Source organism: Adiantum capillus-veneris, chromosome 9, assembly GCF_014529385.1.
Source record: "Adiantum capillus-veneris isolate H3 chromosome 9, ASM1452938v2, whole genome shotgun sequence".
Taxonomy (NCBI): domain Eukaryota; kingdom Viridiplantae; phylum Streptophyta; class Polypodiopsida; order Polypodiales; family Pteridaceae; genus Adiantum; species Adiantum capillus-veneris.
The window spans coordinates 133835579-133857185 of NC_140939.1; the positions used below are offsets into that span (position 1 = coordinate 133835579).

The 21607-nt window shown below is 47.8% G+C and overlaps 1 protein-coding gene across 3 annotated transcripts in view; it reads right to left on the minus strand.

Annotated features, from left to right (window-relative positions):
* The window catches only part of LOC147451206 (uncharacterized), a 121455-nt gene that overhangs the window by 18333 nt on the left and 81515 nt on the right, over nucleotides 1-21607 (minus strand). The window contains exons 7-9 of one of the 3 annotated variants that reach the window (XM_086520167.1): nucleotides 4818-4850; nucleotides 1318-1371; nucleotides 993-1054 (exon numbers count right to left, since the gene is read on the minus strand). In XM_086520167.1, coding sequence (XP_086376293.1) covers nucleotides 993-1054; nucleotides 1318-1371; nucleotides 4818-4850 — 149 coding nt within the window. Of the gene's footprint in view, nucleotides 1-992; nucleotides 1234-1317; nucleotides 1372-4817; nucleotides 4851-21607 lie in introns of all 3 variants that reach the window. The other 2 variants (XM_086520166.1, XM_086520168.1) reach the window with 2 other exon arrangements.

Consider the following 21607-nt stretch of genomic DNA (forward strand, 5'->3'; position numbering starts at 1 on the left):
CATCATCTGCTAGATGCAGGTTTTCAAAGTGACACCCTTGCAGTTATTCACTCTTTACCTGGTGGTGGGCACCTCTACCATCAGAGTCTTATATGATCTCCTACCCTGCTGCTCCCCTCACTGATTATTAAAGCCCTCAGCTCACTGTGTCCCATCTTGGGAAGGCAATTCTTAAGTGTGATAGTGGATGGTGGATCTAGTATCAACCTAATTCCTGAGTTCACCATGTTGGAATTAGGTCTCCAGCCTACCCGACCCGCCCCCTTCACAGTTACTTTGGCCGACCAAAGGACAATCTCCCATTGGGCATAGTGGACAAGGTGCCTTTGCAGGTCCACGCTTCCCTTTGCTCATTGGCAGACCATAGTTATGGCAGACTAAAAATGGGCAAACAGCATTTTCAGTAAGAGAAAATGTACTAAATGTACAATGTCGAAAAATAGAAGAGTGTCTCACTAAGCTCCTCACTTTTATTGTATTCACTACTACATTCCAAAACATGAAATGTTGAAAATAAACTTTCTATACTACAGAAAGATCGAACTTTTTTCAAAACCCTTGGGAACTACTATCCTTTTTCAACAAGTAAGAAATTAGATAACAAGATTGAACAAAAGCAGATTTTCTTGAAGAAACTCGAGAAAATCCAAATAATTGAAGCATATAACACCATATTAGGAGAGAGAAACTTTCTTTTTTTATAAAAAAATATGACCAGTTACATACATAAAGTCGTGCCACATTCCCAATCACCTCGCACAAGCTAAGTTCTTGGAAAAACTTCCTCACTACACTAAGAGGAAACATAGCATAAACTAAAAGTCCTTCTAATGCAGCACATGTCCTGTAATAATTCTGGGCTTGCAAAAGACTTCCAAAATAACTATTAGTCTAGCATAGTTTTGTACTAGTGTACTGAACAAACGAGGCAAGTTTAATAATCATTATAGATATGTCACTGGAAAATTGCAAGTGCAAGCTTATTTATGTACCACGTCATCCAAAGGCTGGTAGGAGAGAAAGTTGACTTTTCTTGTTGTAGTCCAGAAATTACCTGGAAATCAGGCAAGATATGTCTGTCAATCACTTCTGGTGGCCCTGATCGCATATGATTACGCTCATATCTCTTTCGTAATAGAAACCAGATGAGAATCAAGATTGCAAGCACAAAAAAAGTAAGTGGAAGGGCGATGTAAAGTGGCTCAATACTTCTACCAATAAAAGCTGGCACACCTGGTTCCATGTAAAAATACGTTAAGCTAAGTGTCTTTTAAAAGAGCAGAATTATTCTACATATGTTTGGCAATAAAGTGAAACCTTCTAAAGCATCACTTGATACCAATGTGCACTTCCATCCTCCTGCATATGCACCTATATCAACGCAAACTTTAAAGTGGTCAAGCAATCAGATTACCTGTCAAAACAAAAGACAAATACCTCTTCTCCTCAACTGTAATTGTTCAAAGTATGTGGGCATTATGAGTAGAAACGTTACTTGAAATTGAAGCAATGTGTTCATTTGAACCTCTTGCAAACTCCTTATTTTACTATGACACATACAACCTAGAGCCTGGAAGTTACCGCACTAGTATGCTTGGACACACATTGGCACGGTTGTATGCATCCATTCTTGAGCAACAGTTGAGTAATTGGGCGGAGGGTGAGGGTGTACGGGCGAAGGGCCGCGCCGGTTTTAGGAGGGGTTTCTCCACTCTTGATCATATTCTGACACTCAGAGCCATCATTGAGGAGGGCAGGTCACATGGGAGACAGATTTATTGTAGCTTTGTGGATTTCCGCAAAGCATTTGACATGGTACCGAGAGCTCGATTGATGCGCAGATTGCAGGAGATGGGGGTGCCCACAGTGTTGATTTGGGGGATTATGGCTCTACCGAGGGGATATCTGATTTAGTTCACTCCACCAATGGGGTGAAACAGGGTTGCCCATTGTCTCCTACTCTATTTGGTATGTACGTTGATGAGGTGTCTGATTACATTGACAGAGGGTGATAGAGGTGCCCAGCTGGCAAGGACGTGGATCCCATTGTTGTTATATGCTGATGATATTGTGTTGATCTCTAACTCACCAGAGGGTTTGCAACGACAGCTGGATGCATTACATGGTTTTGCAGAGGATAACCAAGGTTTTGGTGTTTAACACCACACCACACTGGATCAGGAGATCAACACCGACTTTCACATATGGTCAGGAGATTGTAGAGTATACAGATGCATACACTTACCTTGGGGTTGTCTTCATTGGGCCGAGGTTTTCTTTGGGGAGAGCAACAGAGACTAGACTGACTAGAGCTTATGCGGCCTTGGGAAGCTTGGAGAGGATGTGTTCGCAGGTTCAGTTCCAGGAACCTCGGACAAAGTTATGGCTCTTTGATACTTTAGTAGCATCAGCTATGTTGTATGGGGTGCAGATATGGGGACCTTCTGTAGGCCAGGATGGTTGGAGACGTATGGAGAGGCTCTTGGTATCTATGATCTCTCGACTGATCAAAGCCAAGGCCTCCGTGCGCCTCCGTACCCCACGCTATCATTCGAGCAGAGCTAGCTGCCCCTCCTATGGAGATTGAGAAACTTATGAGATCAGTCTCCTTCCTGCACAGCTTGTGGGATACTACTAGAGACAGATATGCTAGACTGGCCCTTCAGTCTTCCTGACAGTTAGCTCTTCAAGGGGACACTTCATGCTGGTATGCACAGATGACATCATGGTTTCATATGCATGGCTTCACCATGGACAGGCTGCCCCCTTTCCAGTAATCTCTTCAGGCACCCTCGATGTCTGTAACACGGGTGGAGATTACTAGACTCATTCGTCAAGACCTGATCCAGCTGGATACCAGGAGGACGTGGATAGAGACGCCCCAGGAGTTGGGCACGAAGATGGCTTTCTATAGAGAGCATCTTCTACACCTCACAGGAGATGGGTTTGTGATTCGACCCAACTACATGGATACACATATGTCTCATGGTTTGCCATGTGCCATTGGTCAAATACGCACATTCTCACGCACATCCTCACAACAGCTGGAGATTGAGACTGGTAGATTCAGAGGGATACCAGCAGACAGCAGGATATGCCGCTTATGCCAGCTAGAGCCAGAGACAAAGCTACATTACATATGTCATTGCACAGTGTACTATGAGATTCAGGGCCGTTTCCACTGCTTATTCAGAGAGGGTTTCGGTCCTTTCTCTAGGGTCATGAGTTATGAGGATCAAAGATGTCGTGGGCTATATCTACTTGAGTACACAGATATAGAGACACTTTACCGGGGGGGGGGGGGGAGAGCTAGAAATGAAATGAAATGAAATGTTATATTAACGTCTTCAAAAGGCCATAATGACCTATGAGACCCGAAAGTTACAAAGTGGTGGATCTGATACAAAGTCAGAGTAACAAATAACCTAACAACAGTACAAAACAAAGATATATACAATGGGGTCCTAAGTTGATCGATGTGAACCAAGCAAAAGACTAAGCAAAAAATGGGCGGCTTGTTGGGATAGAGACAGTCCCAGAGACAGATTACAGATTTCTTTTCACTAGATAGGGGACAACCAAAGGAGCAGCCATCACTGCAGAGCTCGGCCCACACTCATTCGACCACTACCGGCACTCTTTTCACTAGATAGGGGACAACCAAAGGAGCAGCCATCACTGCAGAGCTCGGCCCACACTCATTCGACCGTGCACTGGAGCTACGGAGATCCAGACGGCCACGATTGAGGAGAGGAGCTACACAGCATCAACGGAGATTACAACAGAAGATTCGAGCCATACTCTCTCGACATCCACAGTGCAGATGAGGATGGATTCTAGTAGTAGTAGTATTTTTGTTCTAGTCTTTTTGTACCTAGACATGGTATCACATTCACTATTTTGTAACAGATTGGTCTCATAGGTCGTTTTGGGCTTTTGAAGACGTTAATATAACATTTCATTTCGTTTCTCTCTCTCCCCCCTACTATACATAGAAGTGAGGCTTGTCAAAGGGTATTCTTTATTGGGTTTTCTGGACACTGTTTTGCTTGTGGAGATCAGACCATGTGGCATCTGTATGCACAAGTAGGGTAGCGCACGAGCAGAGAGACAGGAGACTCCACAAGAGTCTTCAGCTAGAGGTACTCCTAAGTTCTTGCAGATAAGAACAAAAGATGACAAAGTTAGAAGAAGAGAAGCAAAATAAAGATGATGGGGGAAACAGAGGCAGTCAGAGGTGCCTCACCCCAGCATGGTTTATTGGCGCAAGGATTCCAAAGCTGGAATTTCACCTTCTTCACATGGCCCCTATAATTGGATGACTTCCTCTGATGTAATCGACGCATGTTTAGCTTGGGAATTGTTTTCTCATAATGTTTAATCAATAAAAGTTGTTTTCCCTCAATTTCTTTTTCTGTTTTTTTCTGCAGAAGTTTGCAGCATCCGAAATGATATTTCAGACAGTGCCCCAACTAACAGCAACTTTGGCCAAAACTTTGGGGGGTTTTACCCAAGACCCATGTTCGGGCTTGTTCATGCAGGTTCTCTAGGGTCTGCAGACTGTGTGTGAGAAACGAAAGAGATCTGCAAGGTGCAGCAATAGTGGGGGCACTTCTCAATAGTCTGAGGTTGGATTGTGTGTGTGGGGTTGAAGGCAAGAAGCCAACACAAACATCTCAAAGTGTCCAACTCAGAAATGGAGCTAGGAAATTTTGGTCGTGCATATCCTAGGGAAATTTATCAACAACAGCTTTCCTTAAGTTTATGTTCAGTTTGGTTATTGAGAAACACAAATAAACAAAATCAAGTAATCTCACCAAAGGCATCGCATATTCCTCCCAGAGAATAATCTGTCAAAACCTATACAATGATCAGTATGGTAAACAAGCAGAGAGAGAAAATAAGAATCATTTATGAAATGTCTATAGTGTCTTCTAAAAAACCAGTTGTTAAAGACAAACAATTAATCATTTTTGCAATGTTCATCAACCAAGCTGCACAAATCATTAGGCTAATGATATTGATCAGGAACTGTGAATGTTGCCTACCAGGCAAATGCATACACTGAGAGTATAGTGTTCTATCAGGCATCGTCTCTACAGTTATTCACACTTCCGTTTATGCTATTGTTATTCCAGTTCATACTGTCATTTCATCTTGGGACACTTTAAAGAAGGCCTTTTGTGCTTTCCTGGCTGGAGGCTACCAAGAAAAAGCTTTAGATGAGCTGGAGAACCTTACAATGAAGGCAAAAGAGACATTTGCAGAGCTCATGACGTGGATCAAGGCATTAGAGGCCAAGCTACCCCAACAACCAAGAGACTTCATGGTAAGAAAGTGGGTTGAGAAGGCTCTCCCCAAGGCATCCCATCATAAGCTCATAGAATTTCTCAAACCAACTCCACTCTGAACCTCAACCAAGGCCCTCCAGCTGCCCCATCCTCTGGTACAGATTGTGGGGAGTATGGGCATTATCAAGGAAAATGCCCTCTACCCGAGGGCCTTGCCCCTGCTGTCACTGCCCCAAGCCCAAATATCATTGTACTAGAGATTGTCCGAAGCAAAGGCTTCCGCCTCTATTTCACCCCCTCCTAATGCCTTTACATTCCCCATCAACCTCATCTGTCAACTCCCATCAGCAGCCCTTGCCCTACACCTAGGTAGTAGAGCCTAGGGATCCTCCCCCAATGAGTCGTCCTTAAAAGTTGGCGTACTCACTAGTGCTCAGAGAGCAGCTCTAGGCCTTCCACTGCCTAATTGATTTCAGTCTCTCCTAACTCAATCCCAAAGCGCACTTCTCTTCCAACCTTCCCTTGCCCTGAGACTACAACTGTAGATGATGAATACCTAAAGGCTTTCAATGTAAGTTGCAGGTGGCTCAGTCAACTAGCAAAGTGGCAACACTTCCAAAGCCAAGGCACTATCAACAGAGCAGATACTTAAAATTTCATACCAACGGGTTTTATGACTTTCTCTGTCTAGATGCTGCATTATGCAGCGACATCTTGGCAATTATTCACAGCTTATATACCATGGGTTCAGCTCTTGTGGTGGACATCTACCTGTCCTGCCTACAATGACCTACATGGTGACCTATCCCTCGGCACCTCTGACTGACTATTGAAATCCACGCCTCAAGGTCTCAATTCTTGGGAAGAACTTCTTGGGAGTGATTGTGGATGGAGCATCAGGAATCAATTCGATGCCAGAATTCAGTATGTTGGGATTGGGATTCAAGCCCACTGAGCTGGCACCCTTCGCTGTGACGCTCGCTGACTAGAGGATAGTCCAGCCCATTGGTATTGTAGAGAAAGATTCCTCTCCAGGTTCAAGACTTCACCTTCCCGCTCGACTTTGCAGTCGTCCAGTTTCCCAGGGTGCCAGGTGGTTTTCCCATATTGATAATCGGCCATGGTTGAGGCATACTACGGGCCTACATGATTGGAGAAATGATGCTACGTGGATGTGGCACATGGATCTATAATGCAACCGATGCAGTCTATCAAGCTAGAAAGTCGGGTGGACCATACTATTCACAACTGTTCTGTCTGTAGAATCCTTCCAAGGACAAGACCTGCCACTCGAAATTGTGGATGATTATCAACTAATCTGAGTCGCTGCAAGCTGCTGACTCCCTCCCGTGCTTGGTGGTCTCCATTAAGCTGACCCCACAAGAGCCAATTCAACCCAGTAAACAGATGCTGGGACCTCTCACTGAGATCAGCCTACAGATACTGAGCCCACTCACCCAACCAAACCTGGCGAGTCTTTGGTTAAAGTCTATCCATACAGTCTGAGCCTGTAGATCAGCAAGGAAGTAGACCTCTACGGCTATGACAGATACAATTGTTTCGCCGAGCCAAGAAGTCATCATTATTTCGACACACTCAAGATGGCCCGTCCCACCCAAAACCACCTCAAAAGTCCTCTATTGCAGAGTATCTATCATTTGAAGTGCTTTTGGACAGCTGGTTGCAGGAACACCATGAGGACTTTCCCATTGGCACTCCTGCCCACAATGTGTCCTTTATTACCAAAGCAGCTGCTAGTGGTGAAGAGGAGCTTCCCTGCACCCCTTGCCAAGACCCAATCAAAGCAATCAACCTAGGCACACGCAAGGATCCAAAGCCTATTCTCGTGGTTGCCTGGCTAAGGGATCACCCTTGGCTATTGAACCAAGTACTTTCCTTTATGACCTCTTTCAGAGATGTATTTGCATGGACTTACCATGATTTGTAGGTATTGCACCTAAGTTGGGTATCAATACAATTCCCCTAGTAGCTTGGGCTACATGTAACCAGCAAGTTACTGACAAGGTGGTGCATTGTCAACAAACCCAGACTGAATTGAGAGCAGCAAACACTTGAACTTGAGAAAAAGACCAAAATGATTGAACATGGGACACAATGGAGCGGAGTTCTCCGCCCAAATGCAATCGCCCCTAAGTCTGGTGCCCCTTGAGATACTTCTTTATTGCTTGATAATCACAGATTAACTGCCAAGGAGTCCCTTAGCGATTGATGCCAGAAAGCTCTAGCGCCCAAAAGTCATCGCTTTTCAATAGCTATAGCTGGAAAAGTAACCCCATGTTAGCACTGCCCTGTCAGCACCGTAAAGTGCCACATCAGCACCCGCATCTGTATTGCCATGTGTCACCCGAAAATCCTAATGCATTTCATGTGCAGCTTGGCCTCTGATTCAGGTCCTGTAGTCAATCCAGCTCCTCTTCTGATCGCGTGCGGTCTTGCAAACAAACACACATTTGCAAGAGTACTCATTCAAACAATTTGAAGAAAATCCAACCGTACCATCACATATCTTGCTAAACAATCTATGTACATATCATAAAATAGTCACCAGGCAGAGCACTGTCAACATATCAGTAACCCCAAAACGTCAAAGACAAATCGGTTGACCCTATCTCAATCTGTCTTGAATCTGTGACAAAGGAGTGGAATGTATCCTCTCTTGTGCAACACACACTACACTATACTCAACCCATTGAATCGACTGCACTTTTTAAATAGTCGTAGCTAAACCGAAAGTCTCAAGGTAAAGATATCTAAGGATATCTGCCCCTCCATCCAGCGTGCATTTAGAGCAAGGTAGTTCCTGAACTTGACCAAGTACTTTACGACCAGCTTACCTTTCCTTTCCTTTCCTTTCATGGTGTGGTAGAATCTGCTTACGGATAAAAATCTCCTCAATTTCTTCAACCTCAAGTTGCCCCTCAGGCTCCATGTCACGAGGACATGACAACTGCTAACCTTAGTTGTTGGTTTCTTTCCGATGATTTTCGTTTGATTTTTGAGACCCTCTTTTTTAAGTTGCAAATGGCCGGACATTGTATGGCCAGTGTGAAACAGTAGTTTCACCCGCAGACGGGAAGTTGGTCGGCACTGGAATTCGAGTAGTAAAAGGGTGTCTAGGCTCAGTTCAAAGTCATTTAGGTCCCCTCGCCACACTTAATAAGTTGGTGGATACTAGGAAACTAACTCAATGGAGGCACAGTGCCAAGGTGGGGTCACCAAGAGAAAATCACCCGAGAACTGGGCTACATTGCATTTTTGGACGTGGTCCCAGTGGTGAAAGATGTTCAGATGACCAGTGACAGTCCAATGGAAGCATCTCCTAAAATTTAGGGAACTGCTATTTTGGGCCACGAAATTTGTTCGCGTCATTAGCTTCAGAGTGACAAGGAGAACATTCAATTACTCTGCCGCTAAGTCAACTGAGCAACTGGTTGAGATGTTTTTAGACCAGAGGGTACCAAATGGAAAAACCATGCATGAGTGCCACTTGGCACATTTTTGGGCATTTTCCACCTTGAGAGAGAGAGAGAGAGAGAGAGAGAGAGAAGTGTTGAAATAAACGTGGGGGCTGCATTTTTCATCTGTATGGTGGATTGTTGCAGGTACCAAAGCTATTGTGTGCAAGCTTTCCCTCTTATGTACAGTGTACTGCAATAAGTGATGTCTTGCACACTCTACACTGCTCTCTCTCCCCTCCGTGCAATTATGTGATGCCCCACAAGAGGGCTCTTCATTTGACCTATGTTTAGTTGTGTGGTCTTATGCTTCTGTGCCGAGGCAAGAGCCTCTTTGAGCAGGAACAGGAGTAGCTAACTGCTACTCCAAAGGCAGGCACCGGTGAGGGTGATAACCTCACCTTACAGGTGCATTTTCAGTGCTGGTTATGCGCTGTTTTTGGACTGTTTTGCAGTCGTATGGATGCCAAAAGCATTGGGAATAGTGCCCCACTATTAGAGGACAGTTCCGGGACTGTTTAGGGCTGAAAACGGGGTAAAAACCAGTAAATACAGCGAGCTGTAATTGCTGTTTTTTGGGCTGAAAACAGAGGGTTTACGTCTTTGGAAGCAAGGTGATTTGTTCAGGGCAAGTTTTGGGGCCGTTATGCTGCCGAAATTTTTCCAGAACATGTGTGATCTAGTTGGATATAGGTGAAGATCCCTAGGACTCTAGTTTTGTAACTTTACCCTCTAAAGGAATAAAGAAGTACCGAAAGGGGCACCAGTTTTTGGGGCCTACACGTTGTCGATGTCTGCTCGGAGCATTCTAGCTTTTCAGCCGTGTCTGTTTGAAGTATCAATTCCCGTTACAGGTTTTTATTTGCAAAGTTTCTCTGTCCCCTAAAGTCTAAAGTAAAGTTTCGGGTGAAAGCCAAAGTCTACCGCCCTATGGGCTAGTTTCATTCCTTGTCCTCTGGGACCTCACCTCTGAAAGGTAGTAGTACGCTCACATGGAATGCATTGTGAATCCTCAAAGTATCTAGCAACTTCAATCGAAAGGATACATCATTAATCTTCTCAAAGATTTCGAGTAGCCCATAGTATCTCATACTCAGCTTTGGATTAAACTTCTTCTTACCCTTCATCTTTCTCAAGAGTGCCTTTGTTAGAGTTTCAAATTCTTGTCCGATGGTGGCTCCCATATCTCCAAGGAGTAGATTAGGGAGTGAGGACTGTTTTGTGGCTATGCCCCTTCGTACCTAAGGAAGACTACTTTTTCGGTGGTGCATTTCACCCTTGTGCCCACCCGATAGGCTAGCATGAGGCAGAGTCTCCAACATATAAGGCGTCATAAGAGTATACATGGCAGCGAATATGAGATGTCTCCCAAAGCTACCTCCTTTGTATCCGGGCTCCATGTTCCTAGGTTTACCCAGGGTCAGAGTCTCCAATGTATAAGGCCTCAGAAGAGTGTACGTGACTGCGAATATGTGATGTCTCCCAAAGCCACCTCTCTTTGTATCCGGGTTCTCCTCTCTTGGCACTCATCATCACACCAACTATCTTGAGACATGCTCCCAAACCGCGGTCTCCTAGTAAGCTGAGAGTGGGGAAAAGTTGTGGGTGCCGCTATGTGTATTATGATATCTGGGTTGAAGTGAACATATGTGGTGCGTGTGTAGAGAGAGAGAGAGAGAGAGAGAGAGAGAGAGAGAGAGAGAGAGAGAGAAAGAGAGAAATGAAATGAAATGAAATGTTATATTAACGTCTTCAAAAGCCCAAAGTGACCTATGAGACCAGAAAGTTACAATGTGGTGGATCTGATACAAAGTCAGAGTAACAAAAATAACAGCAATAACAACATAACATAACAAAATAAATATAATATGGAATCCTAAGCCGCTCGATGCGAACTAAGCATCTGGGTGGGATAGCTAAATAGCTAAATAGCTAAATCACAAGAGATCCAACATCGATCGCTGATCTCATCAATATCCTCCATTGTTAGTAGTCTGACCGGGCGGCGTGCATGCCTCACCAAAGTGACTCGAATCTTCTGGTGTAGCCTCCGTCGATGCTGTGTAGTCCTCAGCGGTCGTGGGCATCTAGATCTCCCCAGCTCAATCGCTCGGTCGATCAATGTGCCTTTTGTGTGAGACAAATGTGAGCTCTGTTGTGGTAGTAACTCCTCCGACTATCTAGTGTCTGTTCTAAAGAAATCTGTGATCCGTCTCTGAGATTGGCTAGCCTATCCTCTCATCAGGCTCTCCCTGTATCTGCGTAGCTCGAGCACAAACAAACCGAGGCATCTCTGATCTTCATACCCCATGACTTTGGAGAGTGGTCCAAAACCCTCTCTGAACAAGCAATGGAAGCGGCCCCGTATCTCCTAGTAGACGGGGCAACGGCATGTATAGTGCAACTCTGTCTCAGGCTCCATGTCACACAAGGGGCATGTCCTGGCCTCTGGTGGTACTCCGCTGTATCTCCCAGTCTCAATCCGCAACTGGTGTGAAGGCGTGCGTATCTGGCCAATAGCACATTGTATCCCATGAAACAAGTGGGTGGGTGTCCATGTATCTGGGTCTCGTCACAAAACCGTCCTCCGTAAGCTGGAGAAGGTACTCTCTGTAGAAAGCCATCTTCGTGCCTAGCTCATGTGCTGGCTGTATCCATGTCCTCTTGGTGTCTAACTGAGTACAGTCCTGGCCGATGAGCCCGGTGATCTCGGACTATGTAAGAGTGAGAGATGGTGCATCCAGTGAGTACAGGAAGTGTGGCAGTCTGTCTATGTTGAACCCATGCGCCTGAACCATGGTGTCATCTCTCCATACCAGCATGCGGTATCTCCCTGCATGGCTAACTGTCGAGAGAAATCAAGTGAAAGGCCGGCATATCTATCTCTGGGAAGTTCCCACATGCGGTGTATGAAGGAGACTGATCTAGTGAGCGCCTCAACCACTAGTGGGGGGGCTGCTAGCTCTGCTCGGAAAATGGCACGTGGTATTGAAGCCTTGGCTCTAATGAGCCGCGAGATCATAGAGACCAAACCCATCCATCAGTGCGACCCGACCTCCCGTGATGATCCAATGAAGGTCCCCATATCTCAGCTCCATAGAGCGATGCAGAAGTCACCAAAGTGTCAAAGAGCCAGAGCTTCGTCCGAGGCTCCTAAAACTGAACCTGCGAACACATCCTCTCCAATCTACCCAATGTTGTGTGGGCTCTAGTCAATCTGGTCTCTGCTGCCCTCCTTAATGAAAATGCTGGTCCGCTAAAAACCACTCCAAGGTAAGTGTAAGCATCTGTATACTCCATTGTCTTCTGTCCGTATGTGAATGTAGGTGCTGATCTCCTGATCCACTGTGAGGTGGTATTAAACACCATAACCTTGGTTTTACCAAGGTTCACAGACAAACTACTTTTGTGGGCAAACCTCTGCAAAGCATCCAGTTGACGTTGCGTCCCCTCTGGGGAGTCGGAGATCAACACAATATCATCAGCATATAACAATAGTGGAATCCATGTCCCTGCCAGCTGTGCACCTCTATCACCATCGCTCTCAATGTAGTCAGCAACCTCCTCCACATACATACCGAATAGAGTAGGAGAGAGCGGGCAGCCTTGCTTCACCCCAATAGTGGAGTGAACCAGTGTAGATAGACCCTCTAAGGTGTGTACATGCCCCACTATTGACCTGTATAATGCCATGATCCCCCAAATGAGCTCTGTGGGTACTCCCATCTCCTGTAGTCTGCGTATCGTACTATGTCAAATGCTTTGCGGAAGTCCACAAACCTACAATAGATCCGTCTCCCATGTGATCTGCCCTCCTCAATGATGGCTCTCAGTCTCAAGATATGGTCAAGAGTAGGAAAGCCTCTCCTGAACCCTGCCTGCCCGGCTGCGCGTATCCTCTTCCTCTCTGCCCATCTACAGAACTGCTGCTCAAGAATGGATGCATACAACCGTGCCAGTGTGTGTCCAATCATGATAGTGCGATAATTCCCAGGCTCCATTGGTTCTCCTGACTTGAAGATAGGTACAATAGTAGATAGGTTCCAAGTATCAGGCAAGCCTTCAAACATTGCACGGTTAAACATAATTGCTAGTACCACAGTCGACTCAGGAGACTGGTCCCTCGCCGGCGGCTAGGAGATCTCTTGGTAGCGCCTTTGCCACGAGTCGCCTAGCGAGAGAGGGTCAGCCCTTCTTGTGGCCCCCTCTGCAGATTCAGACCTCTTCCCTTGCAGCTATCCCTCGTGGTCTGACGAGCATTGACCTCCGACGCCGCTGGGATTTCTTCGATTACGGGTTCACTCGCTTTCTCGGCGATTCCGCAGCAGACCACGAGGCAGCCTGCTTCAGTGTCCACGCTTTGTTCCTCGCCGCTAGGGGGACACAGGCCTTGGACTCAGCAGTTGGTTTCTCCTTCCCCCTCTGTGGTAGGACCGAGACAGAGTGGTCCCTCGACTCAGTGGTGGGATGGTTGCATACACAGGTCTTAGAGTTCTCTCACCACATGGGAGAACTTGGAGTTACAGATATGCTGCAGACTTTGTGGCCATTGGCCAAGTTTGCGGTGACTCCCCCAGACTCAGCAGGATGTCGGCACATTGTGAAACCGGCCTGTTCAATCCAAAAAGGGCGGTAGACTTTACTTCAAACCTTGATTTAGCTTTCACCCATTATTAGTCGTCTATTTTACCTGTACTTTCAAGACACAACAAAGGGGAGAGGGATACAGGCTGCTAGATTGCACCTGTATGAGTAGACGGACACCATATTGGCCCCTAACTTAGGCGCCCCTTTCGGTATTTCTTTATTGTTCAACAGAGGGAATAAACGCTGTGGTTCCCTACAAGCTGCCCCGCACAAACTCGGCTGAATTTCCACTGTTCCAGCCCGATTTCGGCAGCATAACTGTACTAGAACACTTCACAGTCAGTATTCCCACGCATTGAATGACTTTCCCGACGCATACGGGCACTTTGCAAAACCTGGCAAGAATCTGCAGCACGCTGAATTCTCTGTTTTCAGCCCTGAAAATGCGCCAGCTCACCTGTACAGTGGTCCCCTTGCGTCCCCGAACCTCCTGGGGGTATTAGGGTCCGTTTAGGGCCAAAACCCTAAACCTGCAAAAATACACAGCAGGCTGTAATTCACTGTTTCGGGCTCCGTTTCGCGTGCCGGTCGCATCCGTAGCAAGTCCTCGAGCTCCCGCACCTGTAGGGCTACTTGCCCTTTGAATCAGACGAGATTTCTGGCGTGAAACCTCTCCGAATTCACCTGTACCTGCGGGGGATTAGCCGCTAGCTAATCCAGTACCTGTACAAGAGGCTCTTGCCTCGGCAATCGCGCATGAACCCACACAACTGTACATTGGTCAAATGAAGAGCCCACTAGAGGGGCATAACATACTGCCAAAGGGGAGAGAGAGGGCAGTGCGTAGCGTGCAGGGCATCACTCCTGGCACCGCACTGTGCATAAGAGGGAAAGCAAGCACTCCATAGCTCTTAACCTGTGACAAATCTGAAAATGAGGCTCTCCCACCTTAAAATTCAGCGCCACTTCTTGTTGCATGAGGCAAGTGCACCAGAAGGTGCCACTTGGCACATTTACAAGCATTTTCCCGTTTCGGGGTTGCCGTCTAAAAATATCCCAACCGGTTGCCCAGTTGACTTCACGGCAGAGTAAGAAAATGTTCCCCTTGTCATTCCGGAGATAATGACGTTAACACATTTTCAGGTCCCAAAATAGCAGTTCCCTAAATTTTAGGAGATGCTGCCATTGTATCTTTCTAGGTCATCCGACCCTCTTTGTACACTGTGGCCACACCCAGAATTGAAATGTAGCCTCTGTAGCAAAGGATTCCACTTTGGCTAGTCAATGACCCCACTTGGCTAACCATAGTCCTTGTCCAACCTTAGTGCTCTCTTGCCCTCAGGCCTGGACTCCCTCTGGACAGTTCCACACTAGCTATGCAATGCAGGGCAGTTAGATTTCCCGAGGGGTGTTTCCAAATAGTGAAAGTAAATAGATAATAAGAAAGAAATCAACAAAAAGGATAGATAGTAGTCACACGCTGGTGACACATTGTGGTGTACTTCTTTGTTGATACATAGTGTTTGCCTTGCTATGTATACATTCATGAGGACTCCTGGATAGAGGAGGTTGCGTTACACACGGCTCGCTCTGCTTGGGCTTGGGCTAGGCACTCACTACAGTCACGCATATCTAGAGGACGCTCGGATGCGGATTACTCCCCATCCAAGCCTGCCTCGAAGATAGCCCGTCTTGCTACTGCAGCAACATCTGTTCTCTCTCGCTCCCCATGAGGATCGTCTCATGGAACATGCAGGGACTAGGTGGGCCCGAGTTTCAGCGACAGCGGGGCCGATTACGTCAGGAGCTTCAGCGTTGCCTTGTGGGAGAAGAGATTGATCTCCTTATGCTTCAGGAGCACCATCTGTGTGAGAGCCGCATTCGGCGATGTGGTCAGATTTTGCGTGGACGTTATGATACCTTTTCGTCAGCTGCTTTTGGACCTGGAGGCATCCAGGGTGGGGTATGTATGACTATTGCGGACTCATTGCAGCAGGCCATTGTGGACAGAGGGATTATTGTGCAAGGCAGGGCTCAGTGGATTACTATGCAGGTTCAGGGTGGCCTTGTGGGCTTCCTGAACATCTATGCACCCAATGTGGCTAGTGCTCGTGCAGAGTTTTGGTCATAGATTGTTGAGTCTTTGCTGCAAGCCGATCATTGGTATATAGGAGGGGACTTCAACATGTTGGAGGACCCTTCTGACAGAATTGGTGGCAGCCATGCTATTGTGCATGGAGTCGAGTTGGCAGCTTGGGAGAGGTTTTGTATGACTTTGAGGGTCTCGGATACATGGCAGCACTCTGGTTTTGTGAGGCCCCCAGACAGTCTTGCCTTCTCTAGATCGGACCGCAGAGTGGGAGGAGTGAATCTATCGCGGATAGATAGCTTCTACACTAGTGACCACTTCACTGACTTGGGGGGTTCAGAGGGCATCCTGGCATGGACCTCCTCCTCGGACCATGCTCCAGTGATCCTCACGGTGGCAGACAGGCAGAGGATTGGGAGCACGATGCTTCGCATCACAGAGAGGGTCTTGTTAGACTCAGCACTCAAAGAGAGGGTAGAGGCTCTCTGGACAGAGGGCATGGACAGCCAGGTCTCACCTGCAGACAGAGTGGCCTCAGGCCTTGCTCAGCTTAGCCACTTTTTTCTTCAGGAGTCTCTGGCTCGCCGGGCTGTAGCGAGGGAGGCGGAGCAGTGTCTCAGACGAGGCATTGCTTCACTACAGAGGATGAGGGAGAAGCATCCGGACAGTCCATGGTTGGAGGAGCAGTTACAGCAGGCTCGACAGGAGCTTGCTAGCACAGAGGAGAGGCGTCATGAGTTTGCCTTTCACCGACAAGCATCTCAGTGGACTCAGGTGGGTGACAGAGTGACTGGGGCTTTTTTTGAGACAGTGGGACCTCGGCACTCGCATGCCAAGGTCATTCAGTTGAGGAGGCCCGATGGGTCAGTTGCTTGTGAGCTCGAGGATATGCATGCAGTTGCTACTGACTTTTACCGTGAGTTACTGTTGGTTGAGCCTCAGCCAGAGCGGCAGGATGCATGCAGGGAGCAGGTTTGGGCACATATGCCAGGTCTTGTGACAGAGGAGATGCGCCAGAGGCTAGAGATGCCACTTCAGCTTGAGGAGCTGCACACAGCTCTCAGGGTCCTCCGTCGTGGTAGCTGTCCAAGTGAGGATGGGTTGACTCCCAGCGTTTTCTTGGAGTACTCGGGCCTGCTTGGCCTAGATCTTTGTAGTGCTTTTCAGTACATTTTGCACACAGGAGTGATGCCTGACAGCATGAGTGAGGGCTTGATCTACCTCATTCCCAAGGAGGGTGGCTCCTTGGATGAGATTCGACAGTGGCGCCCCATCACCATCCTCAACTCAGCCTACAAAATTCTTGCCAAGGCTCTGAGTTTGAGGATTCAGCCACTTTTAGAGAGCCTTATGCATGGGACTCAGACAGGTTTTGTCAAGGAACGCAGTATCCTTGACAACATCTTTACTTTCTAGGAGGCTTCTGCCCTGGCACGGCTCCGTGGTGAGGACCTTGTGATTCCTTTTCTCGATTTTGAGAAAGCATACGACCGAGTTGACTGGGACTTTCTAGAGGGAACTCTCAGCAGGATGGGCTTCTCAAATGCTTGGATCAGAGGGGTGTCACCTTTGTATAGACAGGCTCACAGTCAGGTGCTTTTGGTAGGGGGGAGAGGTGAGCGCTTCATGCTCACACGCTCGGTCAGACAAGGTTGTCCTCTTGCCCCCTTTCTCTTTCTGTTCTATGCGGAGGCGATGAGCAGACTTTTGGTGTCACAGCAGGTTGGTCTTCACGGCTTAGCACTGCCTATTCAGGGAGAGGAGCCACTGGACGCTGAGTTTGCCGATGACTCAGCCTTGTACTTAGATGGCCAGGAGGCCAATCTTCACAGATGTGAGCAGGCTCTGGAGACCTTCTGCTGTGCATCGGGCGCACTGATCAACTGGAGAAAGACAGTGGCTTTCTCGGTTGGTAGTGCTCTTATACCAGATTGGATGCCAGGAGAGGGTTCAGGTGGATTACCCCAGGGACTAGAGTTCGGTACTTGGGTTGTCAGGTTGGTTTGGACTTGTCTCCAGAGCAGCAGATTGCTCCTCTTCTCCTGTCCATCAGGAGACAGCTGTTACATTGGAGCTTAGCACGACTTTCGTTGGCCGGCAAAGTAGTAGTTGCAACCCAGGTGCTGTTGGCGACTATGTGGTACATCACTTCCTGCTGGATCTTCTCGAGTTCTTGTATCGGCCAGGTAGAGAGGCTGATCAGGAACTTCCTTTGGTCAGGACGTGACACTCGGATGGCCCGAGCCAAGGTGGTTTGGTCAATCATCACGCTTTCTTGTTCTCAGGGAGGGCTTGGGATCATTGATCCAGCACAGCAGAGCAGAGCCCTTCTAGGGAAGTTCATAGTCAAAGAACTTCTTCCAGCTGAGGAGCCCTGGAAGGAGTTCTTGTTGCAGAGGCTTCGTGCCAGGGTGCCTCAGTCAGGAGGCCCTTGGCAACCTTCGACCAGATGGATCTTTACAGAGATGCGCCAAGTTGGTTTGAGCAGGAGACTGGAGGACCGCTTCGCTGTGAGTTTGCTTCGTTCTTGGGAGCTCTTACGGCGTGGCCTGGAGCAGCGATAGCCGATGTGCACAGAGGAGCACCTACGGCAGCCCCTCGTCTGGAACCCCATGGTTAACACTCAGAGAGGCCACTTGGTTGGTAGTCGGCCTCATGTTTCATGGGGTCCCATGGCAGCAGGTCCAGCGCGCTCTCTAGGAGACTAGCTAGAGTTCACAGGTTTGTCAAAGGAGGTGCAAGGTTTCCAGCTGCAGGGCATGAGAAGGGTACAGAGCATGTGTCAGGACATCTCAGAGTCAATTCCAGCTGAGTGGCTCACGCCTCTCGAGCCAATAGCACCCCGGTGGATGGGAGCCTTCACACGACTGGAGGTTCTCATTTCAATCAGGGCCTCCTCAGAGACTGTCCCAGCCCTGTTCTTCGAGCTTTGAAGGGTGGGGGACGATTACAGCCAGTTGCAGTAGAGGCCCCGCAGGTAGCAGAGTGTTGTTTTCAGAGGATCCGAGTTGTGGGCATCTGTGGGAGGACTTGCGTCACAGACCCAGACCCAGCAGCTCTTGAGACTGGACACTGGAGGCTATGGGCTTGGGAGTGTTGTCCACTGGCACGAGTACAGTGAGATCCTAGTGAGTGGCTATGGAGGGACCCCTTCTCTTCTGCAGACCACCCAGGAGTCCCCTTCTTTCAGTACACTGTTCGGCTTGGACGTCATATACTTGCAGCACAGAGAGAGGCCCGCCCCGCTGCAGCACATCATTTGTAGGAGGAGGGCCTCACAGTCGAGTTCTTGGTAGCCTTTTGGCAGAGGCTGTGGGACTCCAGATAGCCGAGGCGCGTCACTTTGTTTCAGTGGCTGGTTGCACACAGAGCTCCAGCAGTAGGGAGCTGGCTTGTGCATAGTGGTCTCTCGGCCGCATGTGCAGCCTGTGACCAGTTGGTGGAGAGTCAACGTCATTGTCTTTGGGACTGTCCCTCAGCCCAGCAGGTGTGGCTACGAGTTCTTCGGCTGATGCCTACTCTCTCCACGGCTAGACAGTACACTTGGGGGGCAGTGGCTTGGTCCACTCTCACGGGCCCAGCACTTCAGTTTGAGCTATCTTCCACCAGCAAGATGACAGTGATACAGGGGGGGCGGCCTACACTCCAGCCTGCTACAGAGCTTACTCCACAGGAGTGGTGCAGTGAGAGAGAGGAGTGTTGGGAGCTCATCAGTGGCCTGACACTGTGGTTCATCTGGCAGGCCCGCTGTTTCCGCAATTTTGAGGCCCGCTTTGTGCCGCCAGCAGAGACTGTTCGTGACTTTTGGCTAGAGCTGATCCATACTCTCAGAGGACAGCTTGAGGGACTACAGGGCACCTCCGACCGCATGCGGGAGCGCCGCGAGGCTTTCCTTCGACTCTGGCGTCCTCGGCCTTTCTATACCATTGTCGAGGGTGTGCTCAGATGGCACTACCGACCACTTGTGTGGCTCTTCCCTCCTCCCATCCCTTGATTTAGCCTCATTGTATATATGTTGTTCTTTCATTGGGAGAGTCTCCCCACCATGTTTGTTGTAGCCCTCTCTTGCAGAGGTGGTTGTAGCCCTATGGGCAGCTTTCATTAACTAATAGAAGGATCTTTTTCTGGGAAAAAAAAAAACTACAAATACGCATTAAACATGGCGAGAAACTGGGAAAAATCCAGCAAAGTTTTCCCTTGAAAACTGAGTAAAAACTCAAAAGTCTCACCAAAACGGGATAAAGCAAGAGCAGACACTCAGTGTCTCCGTAAACAAATCCACATGTGGCATACATAACCTGCCAAAACCCTGGAAAACTAGCTCACCTTGAATGAGTGGCTCTATGGACTCTTGCATCTGTCCAAAAAACACTTGTAAGCTTGTGAATATGCTACTTGCGAGTTGGCACTAGCTCACACTGTATCCGCATATGCATACATAGTATAATCGCACAAAACCATGCTTAAAAAACTCTCGGAAATGACCCACATAGTCATACATTAGCACAACACCTAAGCCGCATAATCCACACTGTAAAAGCGCAAGCTGTGTGAGTAGAAAACCTTGACCAAAAGTAATACTTGGTCAGAACACCAACGCTCTCCAGATGTGTTGTCAATGCAAAAGACTCCGCCTCCGAGCAAGTGTGTGCTCGGGAAACTGCGTCTCTCAAGAGACCGCTTCGACGGTGTGTAAACGCCTTCGTGCTTCGTTGCCCAAATCTACCAAAAATCCTCAAACCACAAGCTATGCACAAGCTGAAATTGCATCTTCAACTCAGAATTTATGCACCCAACTTCGAGCACCTACCATGCTTCCAAAAGTGCATCAAACGCGTACACAATGCGAAAAAAAAATATGGAATATTCTGCATACAGTCAGACAAAGCTGAATATTAGCAAATTGGTGAGGAATTTGCAAATAGTTTCTTCTACGAAGTTGTAATCCACATCGAAATGCAGTGAATCGGAAGGCAGAATTTTCAGATTTGCATTCTACAAGGAGAAAAACGAATCTGAAATCAGTGTTGCTGCACACACAGTTTTTAGGACTGCACCTTCACCTACACACTATCTTCTACACTGTCTTCTGATCTTCCACAAGAGCATACATCACTCTCAACTGAGCTCACAAGCTCCCATTGCGTTCCTGCAAAGCTTCCAAGCTTTCTTGATCTCTCAAAGCCGCCATGCTCCTCACGATCGCCATGCGCTCTGATACCAGTTGAACTGCACGTATGCGGTGTGTGTGTGTGGGGAGAGAGAGAGAGAGAGAGAGAGAGAGAGAGAGAGAGAGAGAGAGAGAGAGAGAGAGAGAACACACGATGCGAGGTGGAGCAGAGTGGCAAGAAGCAACACTCACTCCTTATTCTTCTATGTATAAAGAATGAGTGAGTAAGTTAGTAGGGTCAGTGGCGGCTAGGCACCGGACGTCTGACCTTGGGCAAAGGCACGACGCCTTTCCCCCAACAACCTCCCACGTAAAGACGAATGTCCTAAAAAGTGAGTGCTACTAGCTAAACTACTAGTATATACAAGAAACTAAGTGAGAGACTCTCTCAACCTACGCCCACTGGCTCGCTCTCTCGATCTACATGCACTCGTATAGACTCTAGTGGTAGGCGAGCAGGCGTATCCACGCTAGAGCCTGCATGTAAATCCCGTAGACGACTCTGTATGCTGCAAAGCCCCAACTCTGAACTGTCACACATGTCTGCTACCATAAGTGAATGTCAAGAAACTATGGCGAGAACTCCGGGGAGAAAACTGGCAAATCTCCCCTGTAAACTGAGCAGAAAACTCAAGTACAATCTCTACCATAAACCGTGCCAAAATGGAAACAAAGTGGGAATCACTCCACCACTACACAATCATGAAAACCATGATAAATTGCATCAAAACCGATGCTCATATATGCGTTAAACAATTCTACAAAGGTCCACAATCTGTAAGCATAAACATCATCACTAAACCAAGTGAGCCAAGTCTAGGACAAACAGCTCAACCGAGCGTAAATCGCATAACCATATGCACAAGTAGTGAGCAAACAATGCTCAAAACGCATCCCAAGTAATCCTGCAAAGATCAGCCAAAAAACTTGTAGAACCTGTAAAGCCTATGACAATGTGTTTGTAGAGCCACACGAGCATATGCAATCCTCACTC